This window comes from Nestor notabilis, unplaced genomic scaffold, assembly GCF_000696875.1.
Source record: "Nestor notabilis isolate BGI_N333 unplaced genomic scaffold, ASM69687v1 scaffold3742, whole genome shotgun sequence".
NCBI lineage: Eukaryota > Metazoa > Chordata > Aves > Psittaciformes > Psittacidae > Nestor > Nestor notabilis.
The window spans coordinates 57,687-78,499 of NW_009919493.1; the positions used below are offsets into that span (position 1 = coordinate 57,687).

Consider the following 20,813-nt stretch of genomic DNA (forward strand, 5'->3'; position numbering starts at 1 on the left):
ATTTGATATATGAATATTTAATTCAATGTTCATATATTAAAAAGTTAGGCATGTTATTCTGGAGACTAATTTTGAACACATTTCTGAAATTTCACAATTTATTTGAGGTTTTCATTTGGGAGTGGAGAAATAAAGGAAGTGAAATATTTACCAGGTCATATTCTGCACTCAGTGTAATTTTACAGCCAATTTTATCAATCTTTCTCAAAAATCTGTACTAGGAAGACTCATACAATATTGTGGGACAGCAGCAGCCAGACTGCTTCATAAAACTAACATATCCTACATTCAGAACCTCAGTGCTGCAATCAAAATTGTCATTTCGGGAATCCCCTGGGTGAATTTCTCTCCCTCTCTAACTTCTCCCTCTCCCTCTTGCTCTGCTCGTGAACAGTCACAATTTCTTCATCTCTGATATCAAAGCACAGCAATTCAAGCCGAAAACCTTGGTTCCTTCAAGGAAAAAAAAAAAAAGAAAGAATGCTCATAGAATATACAGCAATCACTCTAAAACTAAATCCACCATGAGGGTAATTTACACACTTCTGACTTCTTATCACAGAATAGGAGCATGTTTGTATGCTTTCTAAAAGATTACTGAAATTTGAGGTATAAAAGTGATATGTGAAGAATTTGTTTCTTCCTGCCTGTGATGACTAGCATCAGCCCTTACTTTTTGTGGTCCTTGCCTTCCTTCAAACTAACAGGAGGGGCAGAGATAGATGCTTGTGACTGGAGTAACTCAGCATTAGCTTTCTTCTCAAGAAACATAGCTATTTCATCTTCTAGAACTTTTTTCTTTTTCTCCAATTTCAGATCCATTTCTTTAAGCATTTGCATTTGACGTTCATACTTAGCCAGTAGCTGTTCAAAGCACAAAAAAAAGATTTCCAACTAGTAACACACGGTGGTGATATCACAATACAAACCCCATCTGCAATAAAACACTAAAACCTACCTCAACTTGTGTTAAAACTCATTTAAAAATTGCAGTTCTTTCCCAAAACTGATAAGACTAAAACCAGCAATCCAGAAAAATAACCACTCATATCAGATCGTTCTCACAGAAGCCAGACTACTACACACAAAGTACAGGTGGAAACCTTCTAATTTTCTCCCTGCGTAACCTCACAACATCCTTTTTTCCTCCTGAGTTGCCTGCCCTTATAAGAAATGATTAAGATTATAAATGTAACAGTAGGCCTGTTCTACACAGTAGAGCTGTCAGATTTTATAAATGTGTGTGTGTGTATAATATTCACCTATTTACTTCATTGCAACAGTTAACCAGATGCATCATAAAAACAGATATACCAATAGAAACATTCAGGGTAGAAACAGTAAGCTCCTAAGCAACCGTATGTCTCAGGAGTGAAATGAATGTGAAAGCAATCTGAAGTACAACAGAAATTCCTGGTTTTCTTTAGTTTTCAGATACACATACACACTTCTCAAATAATGAGCAGCAAGAGTATATGACAAATGTTGCGTAGCAGTGACTGCATGATCACTTTCCCACATCAGGAACTGGGAAAACTAACAGCCATAATTCAATTGCAATATGCAGACCTCACAAACCACCTGATACAAATCACAGAAGGAAAACATCAAAGGGTACATGGCCAAGTGTTCTTCCAATTGGACAGCCTAATACTGAGACTAAGGACTGAATCTGATTTTTTTTCTCCACAAGTAGCATGCAGGACTTAAGAGATTTAGAAAACAAAGTTTTTAGCCTTCTCATATAAAACATGCACCTAAACACCCTGCAAAAACTGCTACCTCTTTGCTGGGAGACTGAGGTACAGAACATTAATAGATATACACAAATTTCCAATTTCAATTACACTAGTGTTTGACTATAAATATGCATGACCATGATAGAGTCTGGCAGAAAGTAGGTGAGAAGATCCTGTTTTGCCAGTCCAGCTTGACAGGACTAAATTTTCAACAACATACTTAAGAAATGGCTGGGAATAGATGAGATTTTAAAACCAAAACAAAACCAACAAAAACACCCCACCCAAATTTCAAACCTCTTAACATAAGGGTTGAACTTATATTTAATAACTAAACCTGGAGGTTATACAAACATATATGCCCCACTCCCTTGGGCTGAAAAACAACCCATGGGATTTTTTTTTTCCTGAAATCATGGTTTTCACAAAGCAACCTATGCATGGAAACCAGCTACAGAGCTGCTATGGCATATAGATGTTTCTCAGCATACTGCTAAAGAAGACAAAGAAACATGCAACCACTATATTTATCAGCCCTCTTACTTCACCATATAACCTCCTACCTGTTGACTTGTCCCAGCTTTCCAGCAAAGCCTTTAGACTATAAGCTCCCTCCTTCCCCCCCCCCAAAAAAAAAGACTGCAATTTATAGAACCATTTAGGCTGCAAATGACCCTTAAGATCATCAAGTCCAACAACTGTTAACCTACCACTGCCAAGTCCACCACTAAAACATGACCCTGAGTGCCAGATCTAGATGTCTTTTAAATACCTCCAGGGATGCTGACTCCACCACTTCCCTGGGCAGCCTTTTCCAGTGTTTGACAGCCCCTTCAGTGAAGAAATTTTTCCTAATATCTAATCTAAGCCTCCCCTGGCATGACTTGAGGCCATTTCCTCTTGTCCTCTTGCTTGTTACTTGGGAAAAGAGACCAACACGCATCTCGCTAAAACCTCCTTTCAGATAGTTATAGAGAGTGATAAGGTCTCCCCTGAGCCTCCTTTTTTTTGGCCTAAACAAACCCACATCCCTCAGCTGCTCCTCATAAGACTTGGTCTCTTGTTTGCCTGTGTCTAATCAATCTGCTAATCCAATCAATCTACGTAATCAATCCGCTTTTGATTACTTACACTACTTTACATTAATGTCCTCAAAATATCAGGAAATTATGCTAAGAAGTTAATTATTTCAAATCTCAGCAAACAAACTTAAGTTAGACAGGCATGCTTACCTGTTGTTGTTCTTCTTTCAACTTTGCTGCTTTCTCCCTCTTTCTCTGCACAAACTGTTGTCTTAGCTCCTTCTCTTTTCTTTGCAGTTCAAGGTAGAACTCAGACCTCTCTGCCTCATAGGCTTCCTGTGGACTGAAGTCCAAAAATGTAAGCAAGTCTCCAGCATGTTGCTTTGGTCAATGTGGAATACCAACAATCTGGAACACTATTTAAACAATATTCATCTGAAATATTAATTTCTACAGCTTGCCATATAAAAATTCATAAATGAACCTAAACAGAAGGAAGCATCTTACCTTTCCAAGTCTATACCATTACTGCTATCACCACAGTGCTGGCAGGAGAAGTTCTGCTTTTCAGGGAAGAATGAATGGAGCTTGTGCACAGATGTGTCTCATACACCAAAGAGTGCACTACCTCTGAAAAGCATACCTGGCTTAATGATACAAGTTCTTCCAACCAAACATTTACCACAAACTTCTCTAAGTCACAAGATTCCAGAGAGACAGAACTGGCAGATCAGAGCCATACTAATGGTTATTACAAAACCAAAAGGATTTGTCCAGTATCTTGTAGGACATGGGGCTTATGAACTCATCTAAATATGGATAATGTTCCAACTCTTTATTCTGGGGCTATTCTTTTACACCATTCATAGTTTCTGACAGCTCCTGAGTGCTGACTGGTCAGCCATCCACAACTATCTTGAGTTACTGTCCTTTGCCAGGTATCTCATGCCTTCCACTATGATGTAAAATACATATATATGTCTATCAAATACTTAAATTTGTTTTATATTTTTAATACACATACACACTTGTGTACCAGTTTTTAAGTCTCATCTTTTTCTGTTACTATTAAAAGAGTTTATAAATGGAAAGACTTACAAAAAAGGATATCCAAAAACTTAATAATTTAGAGCATTAGTAATCTTAAACAGCTTTCTTCCATATTTAAAATGACTGACCAGTTTCCCAATCCTAAAGTTTCTTATTTGTATTCAAAATATAACCTAAAAAGAGAGAAAAATCATTTTGAAATTGCACATACAGATGTAATGTTTGTAACCTCTCAAGGAATTCTGTCTCATTTGAGCAATACCTTGCAATAAAACACATTCAGAACAACAATCTTTTGGGGTTTGTTTTTTGGGATGGGGAAGTTTATCAGCTGTGAAGTAACTTAGGTCATCCTGAAATTGCATCTATCATGTGAAACAAGGGCATGGTTTTCGCACAGGTATATCAATCCAAACTATCTTTAAATTTAGACAGCATATGTAATAACAATAAAGCTACAACACAGGTTTTTCTAGTGCCAGCAATCTCACTATACACACTTTTGGGCCCTGTGTCAGTTCTACTAGCTAACATGCTGACATTGAGGGCAATTAAAGCCACTAGCGCAACTGCTGGACTAAGCTAACATGTTGCAATTGCACCTTCATTTCATCATGTGGGCATCTTTAGACTCAACCTAAGCTAGTTTACCAGGGCAAAGCAATTTTTATTTTGATATTAGTAAAAGATTAACTTTGAAGACACTGAATTCACGAAGTAATCAAATTACATGTTTCAGGAAGAGGAGAAATAAAAAATGCATTCTTTAAATGCTCCCTCCCCCTGGACTGAATTGTTCTGGAGATTGTTCTGGAAATCACAAAGACAAAATTAAAACAGCGTTTCCTCTTCTGTGAATGGCGTATCAGCAGTATAATGACCCAGTCTTTGGTTTTAGGAGGTTTGGGGAGGAGGGGAAAATAATTCACCAGATCTTAAGCCAATCCTTTCAACATTACTACCTCCACTGCTCACAGTAAAATACTTTTCAGTTTACCTGAAGACTGTTTTCACTACTTCTCATATAGCACATTATGAAAATCAAATTCACAGGTTCTCTCATTCTTCTGGGTTGGACCTCTAGGATTTTATACTTGTACAAAACCACTTGCAAAATTAAGATTATAATTATTTAAATAATATAGTCTTATTGAGGTTTTAGAGGAAGAGAAGGAGTTGTGAAGAAAGTCCATACCTTACTAATGTATTACATACCTCATAACAGCACTATCACTTACCTTTCCACAGAAGCATAGCTGTGACACACAGTTTTTCTCTCTGGGTGAGACTCAGAACATGGAAGGCTAAATATAAGGATGCAAAGCAAACATGTTACGTTCATAAATAAAGATTCTGACTGAAGCGAATTCAACTCTCAATGGAACAGAATGTTTATGTGCTACAAACAGCACAGGTATTTCCACAATATTTTACAGTTTGTTTAATTAAATTTAAAAAAGCTTTCAAGTTTGAAACCTACACCTGTAACTTTTTGTATAACATCTGACTATCAATTAAGCTATATCAGAAAAACTAAAAAATTTACAAGTTAACTAGCATCAGGTATTTTTAGCACGGTCCCTTGACTCAGTGAACTACATACGGTAATACTAAGCAACACTAAGCATGTGGTAGATCTAAATAATTACTGTTTTCCCAGTGAAGGCATGAAAAAAAGGCATTTTGGATGTGGTTTAGTCTTACCATAAGGAGGTCAAAATATTTAGCTCAAATGGAAAGGTCTCCAGTTGGTCAGATGAACCCCGTTCTCGGGGGACTTCTTATGGAAGAAGCCTAATAGTCTTTCAGATATTAGGTTTCCTTTCTTAGAAAAGGCAACTAGAGTCATATCAACCTTCCGCTACACATATCCTTATTCACACTACTGAATCCTTCCTGGTTTTCTCTCATCATCCTCAAAATAGATTGAAAAATAAACATGTTTTTGTTCAAGAACTGCAAGCTCTGAATATCCCACTTTCAGGAAGGAACAGATTGGCCACATATTGAAAAACTGAGATGTTTGTGTTACAGTTATGTTTAACTGTAATTATGATGAAGAACCAACTGCGATTATGGGCATAGAAAAACAACTAAACAAGAGAATCAACCTTTGGCTTTTTTCAACAGACTCTTGCCTGTTAGTTTTCTTTCAAAACAAGAATGTCCCCTTAAGCAACAACACAGCTTAGACTGGAAAATGAACTTAAAAGATGTCCAACTTGCAAACATCTAAGTTTACTAGGTGTGTATATGTCTAGAAGTTTGTTTGTCTGGAAGCAGTCCTCATTACTAGATTTCTGTTTTCATCTATCCCAAATTTTTCTATTATGGACATCTCAATTATCTCAATTATGTCAATTATCTCTTGCTGAGATTAACCTAATTCATATTCCTAATGGACATAATAGAACTATCAAAAAGGCAGGACTAGGCCATCCATACAAAAGAGGGTCTATCTTTACTTTTCAACAACATAGAAATGCAAATCCCCATTTTAAGTACTAAAAAATTATAATCAAAGCACTTCCTGCATTGTACATCCAACAGATACTGAGTAAAAAGCACAAAGCATCCTCCCAAATACTCTGCTATCCATTGACCATTACACAAATTTTGCCATAACACGCTTTCCAAGCCCAATCCAGATCGGCTGCTTTTCATGGCTTGGAATCCAGATTATACCTATATGACTAAATCTAGCCTTAGATGGTATTTCATTTATTCCCTGAAGCACCATATGGCGGATTCTTTAAAGCAGTTTACCACATGTTATGCTTTAATCTGATATGGCATATATGTGACTGCAATTCTCATGACAATATACAAGTTTTGTATATTGTTTTTGCAAGGAATGAGATCAAGTAAATTCCCAATTACCCATTAACTTAAATTATTCTAATTGTTCCTATCCAATTTAAATAATGGTTTGATAAAACACCAGTATAAACCAGGTGTCCCGAAAGCAGCAGAATTAATAGCCCTGTTATTAAATAAAACATGATAATAAAACATGATTCAGTGATTGTAATACCCAAAGTCCTGCCTACATCCTTACACCTTTTTAACTCTGTAACTAGAGTCCCTCCATACTTCCTAAATATTCTTTACTCATTGGGACTACTTTCATGGATCTTTCCCACACAGTAGCCTTAGCTACTTCCAAATCACCCATGACCTTCTCATCCTACTGCAATACTGTCAGGTTCCCAAGAGTTTCAAAAGACAGTACTTGATTCCGAAGTAATAATTTACTGACAACAAATGCACAGTCACTGGCCAACAGCTGGTAGGAACAGAGGTCTTCTGCTTTTCCAGCAGTGAGAACACTAACCATGTAATCCCCTGGAAGCATCCAACCCTTCACAGAAGTTTGAAAATGGAGAGTTGGTTCGTAAGTTATTAAGGATAGACTAACAGACTGCACATGTAAACTTCATTTTCCCTACAAGTATGGTTAATGAAAAAGTCAATTCTTAGAATGCAGTTGCAAATAAACAAATTTAAAAGTTATTATGACACAAATTCACAAAAAATATGGTAGGGAATATGGGAAAAAATTATTTTTTCCAGATTCTTATGGAATTCTTAATCTCATCCTTGCAAAACAATGACATTTTCAATAGATGAGATTTACCAGAACTAATTAAGTGTATTGTCTTGCCGCAAAGCTCTCAATAAACTGACATTTGCAGGCCATACATAAAAACCACACACCAGAGAAAGCTTAGATTTGTGTATCTCCACAAAGCAATCCGTTTCTAAACCAACTTCTGAAGCATAAAATACTATGACATTCCGATACAATGCAAACTGTTTCGGGGTTTTACAATTACAATTCTTATGGAAAAAAGTTCTGTGGATTATTATTTTCATAATTTAATTCCTATCTTGAGATAGCTGTGAGATTGCGAAATTGAGATATTATGAAAGTCAAGTTCAGAAGAGCCAAAGGCACTACAGTTAACATTGCCATGAACAAATCTCTAAAAAAAGCTCTCCTTAGAGAAAGGTAACAAGATATCAGCTGTTACTGTATATTCTTAAACGTAAACCTAAACCAAACGAAAAGTCTACAGTTAGTTGGTTTTAAACTTCATTCACCTTTGGTTCTCTATTTATGAAATAGATGTTTCTTGTTAAGTCAAGAAAAATGTCAAGAGACCGCTGTGATTCATGGTAGCTCAAGATCAGCTAGATGAACTGATCTTTAAATGTGCCTTGACATTAAGACTTGAGAAACAAGTGCCCACATCCAGTATCTTCCTTGGTCACATTAATCTTATTTAATTATTATTGTTTGAACAATATATAAATTGGACCTAATTAAAGTGGAAGAAATGCTGCTCCATTGACACCGTGACTTACAGCAACCGCAACTGCCTTAGAACTTCTGTGCAAAGTACAGGTGAAAGCAAAGAATTTAACCCACTAAAAACAACTATTTGGAGGGAAGCCATATAAAAGTTTGTTGGTTTGGTTTGGTTTTTTTATCAGAACAGAATGGGTAAAGACAGTCTGAAGACTAAGTAAAACAAGAAGTAAACAAACCAGTTGGTTCAAAGCACTAGAAACTGTTCTTAATGCAAAGTCTTATTTTGTATTCATGTCTGGTTTAAGTCAGTATTTCCCACCATGACTATGCAATAATAGCACTTTGATAAATTGTGAAGACTTGAACATCTCCTTAAGCATCAGTTCTTCCCCATTAGGATTCTAACAACTCGTAAAATACAGTCCCATGCATAAAACAAACAAAGTTGGAAGAGTGAGAGGGAGATGACAGAATTAGAAAAAAGATTAAATAAACTGCATATAGAAATGGTAAATAATTCCCGCAAAAAGCAGCTTTACTACATGAAACAACCGAGTGTCCCTAACCCTCTGCTTAACTTTCCTTTGGAATCCTCTGTTAACTTCTGACAGTCAAGCAAGAGATTTGTTGACCTGTAAAGGCCAGACATACGTTATTATGGGAGACAATATGAGAAGCCAACAGCGTAACCAATGAATCTGTAAAAGTTTTTGCTTCAGTTCTTTCTGACTTTTGAGTACAACCAAACCATTGTTCAGAATCAGACATTAAGACAGAAAATAAAACAGCATGCTAATATATAATGACAATAGTCTAAAATGCATAAGGTGCATGTACCTGAAGAAAATTTACATTGTCTAGGACAAAAAATTAAATTCCCAGGTTTATTCTAAAAGAGAAAGATTGCAGAAATACAACTAGCTTGTATGCCTTTAAAAGCAAGGTTCATACAATCCCACATACTTCTCCATGAAGATAACTGAATGAACAGCTACATACTTACACTGATTAATTAAAAATAAATAAATAAAACCAAACAAACTAACAAAAAACCAACTTCTATTTTCCCCTCTTTGAAACCTGTTCTATATATGAAGTCTGTTCTGTATTGGGTTGATACAGTCAAATGTGAAGCGAATAGATGCTGAAAGCAAGTGCTGCACATGCAGTCCTTTACCTGGCTGGTTCGTTCCCAGGCCCAATGCCTCTGAAGGCCATCTCTTCCAGTCTGCAGCGTCTGTACAACTCATAATGCCGTGCATGAGTCTGCTCTCTTAAGTCTTCCATATTTGTGCAAATAAGCATCTGACGAAGCTTTACAAAGTCACAGTGGTTCTCATTTTCCACTAACGAGTTAAAAGAGGAAGATTTTTATTATTATACATAACTAGCAAAATCGTCAAAATATATTTTTAACAGCATTGAGATTCATTTATTTTGTTTAATAACTATAATTCCAGAAAAAGGTATCTTGTTGTTTACTATACATCTCATAATTCCTTATCATTTCAAATACCACTGAAGCACTAACTGTAAGTACTGGTGAACATGTTTCAACACACCCTGACTTCCTGTTTGAGTTGAACACTGATAAATTTCTCTCTTTTTTTCCCCTCTTCTCTACTAACAGTCATAAAACTTAGAAATCTGGTAGTACTAGAGGCACTGCCACCATACTAACCTGCCCAAATATTGCAGAAACTATCTCATAGCTCGATTCCAGGGCTGCAACATTGCTGATGGAACTACCAGTTAGTGAATAGCAGTTAGTGCATACCTCACGATTAATTGCTAAACTCCTTAAACTGCTGATCCAAAATACAGTCAATATGGCATCAGCGGATAATATGAGCCCCTTTAAGTATTGGTGAATTTTATACTTCAACAATGACAATCTTGTAAAAATTCCTTTGAGAATTCATTTACCTTGTACAATGCCCCAAGGGTACTGACGAACTCTCACCATTTTGTTTCCAATTTGCATCTTTTCATTACTTCCTACTACTGCAAATGGCATGTGCCCCTGTAAGAGTCACACCAACACAGTCTTATCTCTCAGCATTCTCATGTCAGAACTGAAAAGCAAACACTTCAGAAATAAACCGGGGAGAAAAAACACCATTTCAAGAAAAGCCAACAGGCAGTTTCAAACAAAAAACCACATTGAGGAGATCTACTCAAACTACTGATACAAAAGTAAAGCTACAATAACAAAACCAGCAGTGGCTGACAGACCAGATGAGTGCATTGCCAATTCAGAGGAACTTTGACAAGCTGGAGAAATGGGCAAAGAGGAATCCCATGAGGTTCAAAGGAGAGCAATGCCAGGTCATCCACATCACGATGAATAACCCGATGCTCCAGCAAATGCTGGGAGATAACTGGAAAGTCACTTTGCAAATAAAGATGTGGGGCTCCCGGTGGACAACAGGTTGGACCTGATTCAGCAGGTTTGCCACAAAAGGCAAAGGCAGCAGTTTACATCCTGAGCTGCATTAGAAAGCATACCAGCAGTAAATAGAAAGCCACTCTAGAACACATCCCTCTGATTTGCGTTCAGCCAGTGTTCATAACCCCAGTAACAGTCATGAGACAATCACAGGTTTGAACTCGAGGTATGGTTACTGCTGTGGGCTCGGCCAAATGGCCAGAAATACAAACAGAGGGTGGGTACTGCCTGCATGCTAACCCACGACTATTGACCAAATAAAATAAATAAATGCATAAATCACTAAGTAGAAAATAAATCACTACCAGAGCATGACAGCATGAAAGGGGTAAGAGACCACTACCCTTCCTCACAGCAGAAAGACCTGTTAGTGAATGACAGCCTACACATTCTCACTCCCTGGCACAAATGGCAGAGGTTGGGACTGCAGAGCCATACACTTAAGCATACCAGCTTTTCCGCCATACTTTCAAACCCCCCTATGTTCAAACGTGCATCTATAGACATACGCACGTGAACAGCAAATACAGAGAGCAAAGAGATCTAGCTTCATAAGCTTAGCTGAAGCTGGCAGATACTCCTGCGATGATCTAAAAGAACAACAGTAAGAAGCCAAAAGTATATCTGGCTTTTTAAACCCCAGAGAAAATCTGTCTTAATAAAGTACTAAATAAAAGGGACAAGCAGATGTAAGACTTGTTATGATAATGACCAGAGAAAACTGGAGAAACGAAGCACTTGAATATGTTTCCTAACAGATGTATCTGCCCATCTATGTTAGAAATTAAATATTAATTATACAGAAATTAGAAAAAGTCAGAACCTCTTTTCTGTTGCTGAACCAGAAAAGAAAAAGCTTCCTAAAACAAGTGGTATCAACACCAGAGCAACGGGAAGATTTAGGAGTAGAGGAAAAAAAGAAAACAAAACAAAAACAAAACATGAGTTTTTTAAGAAGAGAAAAATAAACTTGTTACATACAAACCTATAAGCCTCAAGGTAATAGTGAAAGAACAGGCATGAATCAGCATTAGAGAATGATGCTCTAGCACTAAAATACCAACAATTTTGTCATTTACTTACATTCATGATGGCATTTATTTTAGAAACGGTTTCATCATCAGTTGGAAACTGGTATATCTGGATGCCATTACTAACTAATTCAAACATGATTTTGTTCTTGAAATTCTGTAGTTCACTTTTAGTAATGCTGTCTGCTTTGCCTATAATTGGTATAATGTTCACCTATTAATGATACAAATTATATGAAATGTGTAAGACTTCAGTTTTCAGGTGACATCTTTTATAAATTAAATTATTTGGTGATGAGCTCTTTAAAACTTTCCCCACAGTCCAAACTTTCCATCAATTGATATCAAAGGTTCACAAACCACGAAAAATACATTCACTGGCACAAATTAACAAAATAATAACAGATAATTTAATATACTCACTTAAAATTAATTGATTCTGAGAAAAGAATGAGGAAGGAGGTCCCATGCAGTTTAGTGCTGAAAAGAACAGCAACGCCTACTTATTAACTAAATGACATGAAGTATTTATATCTCTGCTAATAAAACAGATTGTTTTAGTTTAAGGGGACATGGTTCAGGTGTTAAATGAAACTTTAAATACAAAAAGGAAAGGAACCTGGCTACCAAAGGCTGACTACCCTTGAGCTGCTTCCTTGGGGTCCTTTCAGCAACATCTTCTTCACCTCACCACTACAGCAGATAGTTTCTGAAGTATCTGCTATAAGCATACGAATGGCAAAGACTGAAGCATCTTGCTTACCAGTCTTTACATTAGTTATTCAGAACTCGTAATTCAGTTCTACTAAGGTAAACTGCCCTACTTCCTAAACCAATTATGACAGTAACTTAGGAGATGCCAAACTTTTCTTAAAAATACTATCACCGCTCCCAAATTATGCATTTTTCAGAACTAGATACAAAGAATTAATGCCAATGTCCAAATATTTGGGGAGAAAATACGAATAATTATTCCAGATTTCTCAAGATGAGAATTTTACAGAGTTCCTTGATCACAGATGCAAAAAGGAGGGGGATGGGAAAGGGGAAAGAAAAAAAAAAGTAAAATCCCACACACGTTCTTTTTTTTTATTATGAATAGCCTGCCCGAATGGAAATGCCTGGGCATGGAATCTCAAGAATGAATTCAAAATGGATGGTTTTGAAATAAGTCTTGTGTCTTAAGCAAAACATCCAAATGAGAAAAAAGGCATTCCAACTCCAAAGTATGACTGCTAAGATTATCTGATGATAGTCCTTAATTGTGTAGCATACACAACCTAAGCACATACAGGGCAAAATGTCTAAAACCAAGTAAAATGCTAGATTTTTTTTCTTTTAATAACATAGTTAATTTTGGATTGTATGAACAATCTGTTATAGATACAAGTAATTCACAGCTTCAATCAGATTAGCTGAGGGACGTCAATTTAAGTTTCTATCCTACGGGCTTAAAAATGGATGGCATAGAGTCTCCTGAATTAAATTAACCTTTATTCTGATTTTCAACATGATAGTCTTTCAAGCACTCCTTAACTGGGAAAGAATTTCTTAGATAATGAATAGCAGAGAAAGACTGTAGGAAAGTCCAGTAACAAAAGAAAAGCAAAATCACCAGAAACTGATTACAGCTATCAACATTGGTGCTAAATCACAACCATTGTATTAAAATTTAAAAGCTATACTACTCCGGCTTTAGATAAGCAACAAAGAAGTTACCTTTGTTTAATCTCTTAAACAAAATTAACTTCTGCTTGCAGCATCTAAGGTTTACTTGAAAAGTAGTATCTTAATGCTTTCATCCAAGAATAATATTAATGGAAAGCACACATTTGTACTAACAAGAGACATAAACTGTATTGATTTGGGCCACATATAGATGTGCCCCAAGTCCCAGTGCTCTCTCTTATGCCTACTCACTCGGAAAGCAACTGACTCCCTTCTAGCCCCTTCCCCAGCTACAACCAACTCTCAACAGCTACAAAATTGAATTTTTCTACAAAGTTATAGACCATTAATACAGAATCACTTTAAAGCCCCCCAAAATGTCAACATTTAAATAAAAAATACAGTCCTGCCCTTCCCCTTGCCTGTAGCTGCTCATTGCCAAGTAGAACTAAAATCTGTGCAGCTGTCTAAGAAGACAGAATACTTTTCAGCTTGATCAGTTCCTTAATGAAGCAAAAATCTTCAGATTTCAATTTCAATCAGTTCTGTCATCCAGGGAATTGGCTGCCCAAAAATCTTCAGCATGCACCATGGGAAGAAGCAGCTGAGATTGCCTCATTCAATAGCAATGTAAATTGAGCATATAAACCCACCAGGATAATTTTTATCCATGTGCATTATATCTCTGTTTGCTAGCACCAAGTTCAGCGCTGCCATCATCATCCTTCTGCCAGAAATGCAGTGTTGATTCCCCCCCCAGTTAGAAAACATGCTATTACTCTAAATTAAGATTTTCACGTAACACTTTACATCAACGCCAAAACATCTGTTGCCGCTTTATGCTATAGAGAGGGAAAAAAATACATGTACTTGAAATTATTATTGGTTGATATCTTGCAGGATGATTTAAGTGTCTCTCTGTGAATCAATACAAAAATTTCAAATTATTCTTTCTGAAGAAAAAAAAAATCAACAATAAACTTAAACCTAAACAAGGTACGTCCATATCATTCCCTGACTTAAGAGTAATCTATATATATAATTCTTAAATAATGACTTAAAAACGCAGACGTGTTAGTTGAATAATCACTAGTTCTCAGCAAGAAAGCATACAGAAGAAGATTCCCTTAATCTGTGAATGAAACCTGGCTGGTCTGTAGTGATTCAGTCCTAAGCAAAACTACGGGACTCTCCAATGTCTAAAAGCTAGAGGCCAAATTCTTAGCTAGTTACCAAATTTATGAACAACAGAGAAAAAATAACTGCCCAAAGATAGGTCTGTGTTTTTCCTCCCAGGATTACTGAGTATAGGATGACCCTATCCTATTCCAAGAATCATCTTTACCTCTGAGCTGTGTAATCCGGTTTTGTTTTGTACCAAGCAGTCCATAACAAAGCTAACAGTGTACACTGTGGTGGATTTAGGAAGAAACTAAAGACAACTTTAGACAGATTTATACACTTGATGTATGCATATTCCTGTACCACCTTCTCTTTATAGAATCCTGTACTCAGCAAATGTGACCACGGACTTCCACATCCTGGGAAGGCCTGAGCTCTGAAATGCCTCTAGGAGAACGCAGTAGTAAAAGCATCACAAACACACTTCACAATAGGACAGAAACCAAACTACAGTTAAAGTATACGCTTTTTCGTCTGTGTATATTTATATTTCTGTAGTAAGATCAGAAAGTAGAATCCATTGCAAAGGACAAAACAACAGTTACATGCTGTTCATGTTCTCTCTGAACCAAAGCAGAAATAAAATATTTAGAGTCGGTGGCTAGACGCTAAAATCCCCCAAAGCAGAATTACATTCATTTTATCCTGATGGGAAAATATTTCTCAGGATGCTGGGACTCATGGATCTATTTACTTTTCTTTTGGAAGAAACACTGTTTTAAAGGCAGTTCAGTTTGAGAGAGAACAACCTAGATGCCAAATATTTCTGTGGTTTAACACAACCTCCAACTTCAAAACTCTGAGTAGAACAATATGTTCCATGAGACTGTTCTAGTACCTGTATTCTGTATTCTAGTACATATTCTAGTACCAAGGCTCTTTAGCTCTCAGTGCAAACTACAGGATATTTTCACAAACATTTTAATCTGGCATAAAGAAAGCAGTGACCCTGTCGTTCCTACCTTTGTCCCACCGTACTTGTCTCCCCACACTTGCTCCGTGCTATTGAGAAAGTTTGAAATGCAAAATGCATCCACAAACAAAATTACAAACTACCAAATATGCTCATCAATCACAAATGTGGAACAGACAGCTGATTACAAACTACCAAATATGCTCATCAATCACAAATGTGGAACAGACAGCTGATTTGGTCCTTGTTGTCATGAAGAAACATCTCACGAACAAGCAGATGCAGAAAGAAATGTACCTTCAGGAGAGACGCTAATAAAACACAAAGGAAAGGGCTAGAGGAACAACAAATGCATTTAAGTTATCAAGCTTCTCAAAATTTCGACAAATTAAACCCAAATGACAAAAGGTTTCTTAAAATAGACTAAACATTTAGCTTCATCCAGCCCCATTACAGGAAGAAAGATAAGAATTTAGAAAGTGCAAGTAATCACACTAGAAACTGCTATTTTAAAGCTTTCAGAAGAAACCAAGATGTGACATTTAAAACACTAACGCAGCCTATCTTAAAAAGCCATGCTGGCAGGGTGTTCCACTCATGGCACTTGCCTCTTTGGTTATCTGTAACAAAGATCTTCACAGTGCTGCAAAGCTTTTTATATGCCAACTTTCCAGCAGTCCCAAAACTCAATAGTGAACTAGAACTAGAAACAAGCTTAATTAGAAATATTACAGTGCTCATGGAGGGTACCCTGTCCAATCACAATACGACAGATGTTAACAGTTTGTTAAAAGTAAAGTTGGCATGGGTTTATTTTTTTTTAAACCTCGTAGTGCTTCTTTCATCAGTGTCTTGCCAGATGTCTCTCTCCTTTTGCTTTGCAAATAAACAGGTGATGAGCTGCAAGCTACTTGCAGAACCAATTTATTCTGAACTTAAGGTATCCTAGTACTAAAAACATCCCAAAACCAAACACACAGATATAGAACTGAAAGGTGGTAGAGGGCCTAAAAGCTGCAAGATGCTTCAGAAAGTAAGATAAATTCTTGGGACTCTGTTTCAAAGTCTTACCTTGCTGTCTAGTCTTCTCATAGTTAACAAATCTAAGGATTTCAGGGAATGGCCTGCAGGTGAAATGAAATAGAGGCAGACATGGATGCGAGTATCATGGTAGCTAAATAAAGAACGTTTAATTTTCAGTTCTTCCTGGAGATAGGCATCAAATTGTGCATCTATGTAATCCACTACTGGCTGATAGCTGTAAGAAATAAAATTTAACAACCAGTGATCAGCTAGTCCTAAACAGCCAAACTAACAAAGGAATTCCTCTTACACCGTTTTGTGGATTTTTGCTTTACATGTCAAAAGGCTGCTAAAGTATCTACTCGCTACAGCAGAAAATTAAATGTACAGAATAATGTTAATTTCTGAAATGCTACTCAAAACAGAATGGTGCACCTAATACAGATAAAATATTTCCTAGCTACTATTAGTGAACAAAAGATACATAAATTTAGTTACGATTATAACCAATTTTCCCAAGTGATGTTTTATAAATTTTTGCAATCAAGCTGTGCAACTGCAGACTTTTAGATACAAGGAAGATACAAAAAGCTCTTTGATACAATACAAGAAAAGAAAGAATATGCAATTACCAGTACCAAGTAATAAGACCTCCTTTATCTTCTGAAGTACTGTACAAGAGAGAGCTCTTAAACAATAGACAAAAATTGAAAAGGTAAATCTGATTTGCAATAAATACAGTTTAAGTATACTTTACCCTATTGAAAACCACATTATAATCTGCTTTCTAAAAGAAAGTGTTGCTAGAGGTGCAGGCAGCATGCCCTTACACTTCTGCTACTACACAAAGTTTAGAAACCAGATCAAATGCTATCAAAATTCCAAAGTAGTTGTTACACACAAAATTAAGAGGACTAAAGGACAGCTCCTATACCACACAGCAAACCCTCTAATATCTATTCTAATACTTGCATCTCATTCATTCAAGTCATAAGCAGTAGCTATTTTCCAATGCTATCATAAGCCACTGCTCTCATGACAACGTTAATGTGACTCTCTAACCTTCACTTATAACTATTACCATTTAGGCACCCATATATCACATAGGATTCCTAAAATGCTTTACAAATAAGATAAAAGAAACGAAGTCTGCCGAGAGACAATTCAGTATTTTAAAATCTTCAATTCATAAAAGCAGACTCAAAAAAAGTTCTGAAAGACACTAGCGTGGTACCTCTACATCCTCTGATCAAACTGTCCAACATGAAAAACAAAGGCCTTCAGAAATCCATATAAAGTTCATTCCAGTTTATGGTCTTCAATATATTCCAATCAAATTCTTAAACTCCCTATAGATCTAATGTATATAATCTACAGTAACCTGTTTGCTTGTTTAAAAAGCCTCTCACTGACCTTCTCCCTGCTTTCCTCCTCTCCAAAACAAAGTCACTATTGAATGTATTATTTACATACATTTATAAAAGATTGTATCACAAAGAAAGGGGCAGAGTTCATCTGATCTCTCAAATAATTTCCTAGATGAGAAGAAAAACATGCTTACTTTGGTACACAGAGAAAACAGTAAACCAAATATTTGGAGTATACATGTAAGACAAATATTTACTACAAAGTGCAAAGAAAAATCAGTTGCAATTGAAGACCAAAACTTCCATATATCCCAGCAATAAGAGGGCACTTACCTATCTTCTTTGTCTATTTGGTCACCAAATCCCACTGTATTTACAATGGTCAGCTTCAAAAGAATGTTACTTTCCTGTAGTTCATAAGTCTGGGCTCTAAGTTTTACTTCTGGCAGAAAATGCGTTGACACAGGGTCATCAAAAGTGGCGTTAAATAAACTGTTTATCAAGGTTGATTTCCCACTTCCAGTTTCCCCTAAAGTTAAACAGAAGGGTTGGGGAAGACATTTTGCACATCAAATAAGTATCTTCTAAGTATAGAAAGTGTTATCACAGAAACTCAATAAATTTACACAAAAAATTGCCAGCTGATTTCTCCAAGCAAAAGGTTGCCTGCATTCCTTCTTCATAATGAGCACTAAATATCTTCTAGTTAATTTTTTCATCCTACAGATAAAAAGAGTTACCCGCTAATGAGTAATAAGCGGAACAGTCTCTTGACACTTGTGTCTCTTTAAAAGTGTGAACTACTTCCCTACAGATTTTAAAAGCTAAGTAACTAGCTGTGAAACCACAGGGTTCAACACAGGCATTTTACGAATAAGGATAAAATACTAGAGCAAACATTTGATAAGTACAGAAATACTTCAGTAACATCACCTTGGAATTTCAGGAGTTTTTTGATCTGAAGCTCTTTGTTACAGTAAAAATAGTGTAGTTTACTCAAAAGAATCCAAGAAGCTACCCATAAATCAATAAATATATTTTGCAACATTTTTGGTCTTCATATTGCTTATGAAAATGTTAAATGTAAAAACAAAAGATGGATACAAATAAGCAAAGCTAGGGGAAAGGGTGGAATTACAGTTCATGCTTAACATTAAGGAAAGAGTTGAGCATTGCAACTGGATTTAAATTTCAGTCACTTCCTAAGGATGGGTATACTACTAAAGCCTTAAACTACCCAGATACTACTTACCAACGCAAAGAATGTTGAAGCAGAAGCCCCGACTGATGGATTTTTTAACCAGTTGATCTGGTAAACTACTAAAACCAACATGACCAGACAAGGATAAAGCTCGATAGTCATCATCTTCCTACAGAAAAATCATATAAAAATGTTAGTGAAGTTAATTGCAAAGCAATTAGCAATGACCTATGTTTTTTCCTTCTGGAATTTTCCAAGGGCGTTACGATTTCCCTTAGCGCCAGCACCTCATGTAGCTTCACTCTGCTACATACAGACTAACAAATATGCAGAGAAATAAAGTCCACAAACTGACCACATGATGCTTGCATCTCACTCCTTCTCAAACCAATAATACATCATCCAGCTGAAAAACAAGTTACTGCCATATCACAAGCTTAGAAATATGGTGATAACTCGAAAATTAAGAAATGCAAATTATGCTGAAAGCAATTAAGTCACCATACTAGCCAGTCTTTTCAAATTAGTATCTGTTGGATGAGGCAGCTAAATTAAGCTTGAAGGCAGCATCTCATCCAACTTTATTCATTGACTAACTCAAAGCTTGTCATCTGAATGCTACAAGAGCTGTAATATTCCTGGGACTACTTCCCATTTCTCACCGCTTTCCCAGAATTTATACTCTTCAAAATAGCAGACAATATAGATAGCTTGAGGTGATCCAAACCACATCACTCCTTCCCCCACCCTCTATTCAAAGGGTTGGTAGCAGAGCTTTCATGGAACCGCATCTGGATTTCTGCAAATTCATTTAATCAAGTATACTGCTTTATATCAAGTTGTTTTGCCCATTAAAAAGAATATGCAAAGAAAAATCACTGCCTGAGACAAGAGTAACATTTAAAAACTGGGGTGTTTATCTTAGAAACAAACTAAAAAATATATAATTTATCTTTTAAATTTGCAACCTATTTCAGACTAAAAGTGCACAACACTGGGCCACTCCACATCAAAAGCTGGGCCTCAGGCTACACGCATCTATCTCTCTGCGCAAGCCTCCTGCAGCACTAGACTTGTAGTCCAGCCAAAGAACTAGCTTGCCACTTCGCTTGTAGAGATGACTGAGATTTGCCCTCCAAAGCTTGAAGGAAGTAAGTAATCCACGTTTGTGCGCTTAGGCAGGAGGCCAGGGTCGTGCCAAGTCCAGGCAGCTACACGGAGGCCCTTGGAAGAATGCATGAGCATCAGCCATGAAGGCAGATAGCAACAAGTTAACATGTCCACGGGAGCCCTGAGTTTTCCACTGTAACAAACAGGTGTGGCCATTCATTAAACTGGAAAATCTATTTTAATCTTCCATAACAAATTGTATTACTCTCTTACAGTCCAGTACTTCCCTAATAACCAGAGTTACATTTAATACAGCAAATATCAGTGTTGCTATTGTCTCGTGACATAGGAGGTAAGTAGGAAACTAAACAGATTTTGGAAGCAAGTAGAAAAATACTTGCTGGTTTTGGGTAGTCAAAATCCAAAATGTAGATGTGTGGTGTAGGCACGCATACCATTGACATGACTTGATGTTGATATGTGCATGAGACAGAGAGCAAATGGGATGAGTAGAGGAAACAGAAAGGAAACCTTGGCAAAAATAACAACAGAAGAGAACAGAAAATATAGGAGGATGAGGCAGAAAAAATAGAAAGAAAGAAAAGTCCATGAAGATGCAGAGTAAGAAAGGAGATACATTAAAAATTACATGGAATTAATACACCAGTCTGTTCTATAAATGAAAAAACAAAACACGGGAGTCAAGTATGGAACAAAGCATTTCCCTGAAAAGATGTGTAGCG

General features: G+C 36.5%; 1 protein-coding gene across 1 annotated transcript; it reads right to left on the reverse strand.

The window, feature by feature from the left end:
• Positions 1–317: 317 nt before the first annotated feature.
• Positions 318–19,692, reverse strand: LOC104402368 (septin-11-like). The gene is made up of 11 exons (XM_010010237.1): positions 19,623–19,692; positions 19,467–19,490; positions 19,012–19,125; positions 18,093–18,288; positions 16,441–16,627; positions 11,659–11,820; positions 10,053–10,149; positions 9,304–9,472; positions 2,972–3,104; positions 674–864; positions 318–453 (listed from the first exon to the last, which is right to left on the reverse strand). The coding sequence occupies exons 1-11, from the start codon at positions 19,690–19,692 to the stop codon at positions 318–320; spliced, it is 1,479 nt and encodes a 492-aa protein (XP_010008539.1).
• Between the last annotated feature and the right edge of the window lie 1,121 nt (positions 19,693–20,813).

Coding starts and splice junctions, on each gene's coding strand:
- LOC104402368 (XM_010010237.1), bottom strand. CDS start 19,692: ATGTGGTTTGGATCACCTCAAGCTATCTATATTGTCTGCTATTTTGAA. Junction 9,473..10,052: donor CCCTTGGGGCATTGTACAAG/GTAAATGAATTC, acceptor TTAACTCGTTAG/TGGAAAATGAGAACCACTGT. Junction 454..673: donor GAAGGCAAGGACCACAAAAA/GTAAGGGCTGAT, acceptor TTTTCCTTGAAG/GAACCAAGGTTTTCGGCTTG.